Genomic DNA, 5,104 nt, shown 5'->3' with positions numbered 1-5,104 from the left:
GCTGCCGCCTAGAGAGTTCTCGAACATCGCTCCCAGGGATATATAAGCGAGCCGAAACGCGACCGATTAGTTCAGTTTTGAATGCGATACCAAGCGATAAACACCGGAGTGACAAAGTGCGAATATAGCGAAGAAAAGTGAATACAAGTACTGTGTGAAGTGCGTGTTATTAGATAAATTAGTGTCAGTATTTTATGTGTGTATTTAGTGAATTTTTGTGCGTAATTGTCGTTTTTAGTGTTAACAAATTCCTCGTTAATTTAATTAGAAAATAAACCCTTGAAGAAATCTACGGCGTTTCTATCCGATCCCCTAGCTCGTAACAATATTATTAAATATTACTGTTGCCATGGTTACGTGGATCAATAGTGATTTCGTTTTTGCCAAAAACAGATCAATATATCAATCTATTATATTGTATTCCTTCTTTCCTTTTGTGTGCCTAATAAATCTGACAGAAATTTATTACACTCGCCAATATTTTGATACTTAATGACGCGTATTGAAAATAGCTTTAATTGTTAGTCTCTAATTTAAAATAAGCATCATTAGACGTACATTAGACGTTCATTACGTATTAACGTAAGGAAAGCGAGTCACAAGAGTTAAATTTACAATATTTTACCTGTAGAATACCAGGTGTAAATGTATAGTCTGTATTTTGTTAATAACAGCTGCTATGACCACCCTTTAATTCGCTATAAATTGAACGACAATGTTATCATCTGTAGCAATTCAATAACCAAAAATATAACATTTAAAATGGCCTTATTTATATATATATTTTACATAGACTATTAAATATTTATAACACTAAGGGGTAAATAAAGCCTAAACGGCAGGAATATCGTTCGGACCGCATTTACTTAATAAGGATCAGCCACGCAAAACCCCCTGTTCTTTTAAAAATAAAGGTAACCATTATAAGTATAAAACAAAATACTCCAAAAGACAAATCGCGAATGTCACGGAAAAGCGTCAACGGATTACAAGAAGACTTGTTATTTTCAAATCCTTTGCTTTCTGCTCCGACAATAACGCTCAAGTTAATAAAAATCCATTATAACAAAATACATGTAATCCGTGCGCGAGTAACGCGAGCCCCCGGGGTGCCCCATACCCCGGACGGGGGGTGGGGGCCACCTGTGCCTGGGTGTGGTTTGCCGTTCAATAACTTAATACTCTGGAAAGGCTTTCACGGTGAAATCTCGCTCGATGTACAGCGACGGAATCTATTTGATACTAGAGTTTTAGTTCAAAAGGTTTATAGTGTAACCAAGATTTGGTCGACTAATTTATTATTTCGTTAAAATTAATCTGTGGTTATAAAATAAACACAGTACAGGAACGGTTAAAGTTTTTGCAATAACATAATAAATTGCTTAGCGTTACTAAACTAGGTTTATAAATTATAACCTGCCTATTGCCTTACCTATTGTTAATCACAAAATAACTAAATTATTATCACAGCGTTTGAGAACTGGTAGTAGGTAGGTATCTAAATGTAGGATAAGATACAGATAGGTAAGTGTATAATTTATATGTTAGACTTTGACGTTGGCTAAGTTATAAACTCTAATGTTACCGCTTAATTTTAGATCGACAACTTTTGCTTCATGTGTAAAGTTTTTTTGAGAAACAGCTATGTCAATCTCTCGCTCAGTTTCCGTTAGGACAATCAGCGATGTGAATCATTAACCGGAGAGTTTATTAATATCGATCAGTACATCGCGCAAATAAAAGCGCGTAATCCACCCGGATGAGTACATGGCGGCTATTAATTGCAGGTTTGCAGGTAATCTATCGAAGCGAGGCGTCGGGGATCACGGCGCGCCGGGCGGGAGGTGTGCGTGACGGATCATGGCGGCGCGGGGGGCCTCGCCCCGCCGCCCTCGTTAAACGCGCCCGCCGGATACGTAGTGCGCCGCGGTTGAAAGCTATACGGCCCCCGGGCGGTCGCGCAGACGATTGGCCCGCCACGGTAACCGATAGCCAATCGCGAGCGAGCCCGGAACGCCCCCCGAACGGTCGCCCGACGACGGTGGCTCACACGGCGCGCGACTCGGCGCTCACTCGCACCGATGCGCGGCTCCTGGGACGAGTCCACGACGGCGGCGCTCCACGCGCGCATCCTGGAGGCGCATCGCGGGCCCGCGGCGCCCGAGCGAGCCGCCGCCGAGCCCGCTTGCACTGAGCCGCCGCTCTCTATCTCCTCGCTCGAGCTGGCCGCTCCGACTCCTCTGCTGCCGCTGCCTACGCTCTCCTTCAGTGCCGCTCAAGTGGCGACCGTCTGTGAGACCCTGGAAGAGAGTGGAGACGTGGAACGACTGGCGCGATTCCTGTGGTCGTTACCCGTCGCTCATCCTAATGTCGCCGAGTTGGAACGCTGCGAAGCCGTCCTCAGAGCGCGAGCGGTTGTCGCGTTTCACGCCGGACGTCACAGAGAACTCTACTCGATTCTGGAGCGGCATAGATTTCAGCGTTCAAGCCACGCAAAGCTACAGGCTCTTTGGCTGGAAGCGCATTACCAAGAAGCGGAACGATTGCGCGGTCGCCCTCTCGGTCCAGTCGACAAGTACAGAGTCAGGAAGAAGTTTCCGCTGCCTAGAACGATTTGGGATGGCGAGCAAAAAACGCACTGTTTTAAAGAGAGGACGAGGTCTCTGTTGAGGGAGTGGTACCTGCAAGATCCTTATCCGAATCCAACGAAGAAAAGGGAATTAGCCGCGGCGACGGGGTTAACGCCGACGCAAGTCGGTAACTGGTTCAAGAACCGGCGGCAAAGAGACCGCGCGGCCGCCGCAAAGAATAGATCCGCAGTTCTGGGCAGAGGTTTTGCGTCTTCCTCGACTTACGACGAAGATTCAGCCGACTCGGAGATCAACGTGGACGAAGAGTGACCAGCGGTCAGACTGATAGTGTAAATACAGTGATAATGTCGCCGCTTGTCTCGTGAAGTGACGATGCAATAGATGATTCTTGTGATGTGAGTTGTATAGTTACTATAGGTTTTAATTGTTGAAGTGTTGTGCTTGAGGCTCCCGCGTCAGGTACGTACTGTATTATAATGATAAAACGTGATTATAGAAACGGAATTTGTCTCAATGACTACAAATTTAAATTCTTGATTTATTTATCTTTAGGCCTTTTATCTTTCCAGACGCATTTATTTGTGTTTTACCGAGTTTTCCTAATAAATGAAGAATTTATTTATCATATCAAATTTTAGTTGTAAATTTAGATGTAGATATATTTTATCCTTCGCATGAACGTTACGGTCAGAAAATATTGTAGAAAAGTAAATTTTTAAGTAATTATTTATTTGTAGAGAATTTCTTAGAAATTTTTCGTACATAGAAATGCTGTGATATGGTGTAAAATAATATGAAACTTTTAAATAAATTGTTTCTTAATTTACATTGTAGGCCTATTATTTCCTAAGCGATTTAAGTTAAAAGCCTAGATCTAGACTTCAACGAAGAAACACTTATTAAACGTCTTAATTACTGGTTATAAAAGTATGCTTGAGTGGTACTAAATTATGATTATTAAATAAAAAGCAATAATAGATAACGTCAATATATATTCTTTTTTAAAATGTAAAATATTTATTTATCGATTTCAAATAAAAAACCTCTTTTATCACATTTCCAAGTATTTATTTTGACTTGAAAGAATTTATTCAATTATTCCCATAGTCTATAAAATTCAATACTTAATATTTGACTTATCAATACAAGTGAAACTTTCGCATTTCGCAAGTAGATAAAGATAGGTACATCTATGTTCTCAGTTTACGCGCGACAACACTTTTATAAATTAGGGTCATAGGTTCAATTCCCGGTGAAACAATGGTTTGGCAATTTAATACATCTGATCTGGTCAGTGCTGTGCCTGATTCGTATGTTCTAATGTAATCTTCTCACGCCTATATATTATTTCTGACATATTTCATAATTGTCTGATTGTTTTGTGTGATGTTTGAGAGCATAAATCAAATACAAATTTATTCCGATTAGGAGGTCAACTAGGGGACTTCAAAGACGTTTCGGTACCTTAGTACACCCTACACACACACACACACATAGAATCACTTATATAGGTATCTGTGTCAGCTACAGCTCTAACATTCTTTTTGCTTGATTTTTTTTCTTACTGTAGGTATATTATCTATTTTTACATTAATTTACTATTTCGTCAAAAAATAAACGTATCTTTACCGCCATAGTACTTACACTAGTACATTTTTGGTAATGCTTTAAACATTATTTAACAGTTTATTTTGATATAAAAATGTATTTTACAGCCGCAGGCGGTCATTTTTTTCGTTTCTTCTCAAAAACTAGGTTTCTTTCAAATAATAACATCAGGATATTTTATTGTATAAAAACCAGGTATTTTTAATTTTCATTGAAACTTTCCGGTTGAAATCCTTTACACAGTTTACGCATTTAGTACCTTAGGTAATAGAAACCCTAAAAAAAAATATATCGAAAATAAACTATCCATAGACTTATACATTACTAAGTCCATCTCATAGCAAGATCTATGTTAGGTATATTAAAAAAGACAAAATCAGTCTTTTGTCAAAGTGTTTAGGTACGCTGTGCTGAAAATAGACACATATTTAGAGAACACTTGACCACGGTGCAATCAGATTTATTTTATGAATTAAATATAAAACAAATAGGTATCTGTTTAATTTTCTTTTTCAATAAATGCTTAGGGTAAGATTTAGTAGCGGGAAGCTGACCTACGTCAGAAATGTATTTCATTTTGACATAAGGGTTAACTTCGCGCAAATTTTCGCCCTTAATGTTTAGTCACTCGTGTACCTACCTACTAACTCTGTCACACTAAAGTTAAAAAGGCGTTGTTCAACACTTATAAACAACTAAAGAATTAGGCAAGTATTTATTAAATTTAATTTATAATTTAAACGTTTTTTGCAAAAAAAAATTGTAGAAACATGGTTTATCTATGATGTGGTGTTAAAAAAAACTATTGGCTGTTACAGTAGCATTTTTCAAGAGCGAAAGTTTATTCGTGCTAAGTATGATTTGTGTCATAAACCTATTGGATTTGAAATACGAGAGTCTTAGCG

At 39.0% G+C, this 5,104-nt stretch overlaps 1 protein-coding gene across 1 annotated transcript; it reads left to right on the top strand.

Annotated features, from left to right (window-relative positions):
- Nucleotides 1-2,072: 2,072 nt before the first annotated feature.
- LOC125052738 (homeobox protein SIX6-like) lies at nt 2,073-3,091 on the top strand. The gene has a single exon (XM_047653749.1). It carries the CDS (start codon nt 2,082-2,084, stop codon nt 2,898-2,900), a length of 819 nt encoding a protein of 272 aa, XP_047509705.1. The 5' UTR covers nt 2,073-2,081; the 3' UTR covers nt 2,901-3,091.
- Nucleotides 3,092-5,104: the final 2,013 nt, after the last annotated feature.

Source organism: Pieris napi, chromosome 9 (genome assembly GCF_905475465.1).
Source record: "Pieris napi chromosome 9, ilPieNapi1.2, whole genome shotgun sequence".
NCBI classification, from domain to species: domain Eukaryota; kingdom Metazoa; phylum Arthropoda; class Insecta; order Lepidoptera; family Pieridae; genus Pieris; species Pieris napi.
This window is presented reverse-complemented; position numbering and strand designations above follow the sequence as displayed.

What these genes read in the sequence shown, in the direction of transcription:
- LOC125052738 (XM_047653749.1), top strand. Translation starts at nt 2,082, where the DNA reads ATGCGCGGCTCCTGGGACGAGTCCACGACGGCGGCGCTCCACGCGCGC.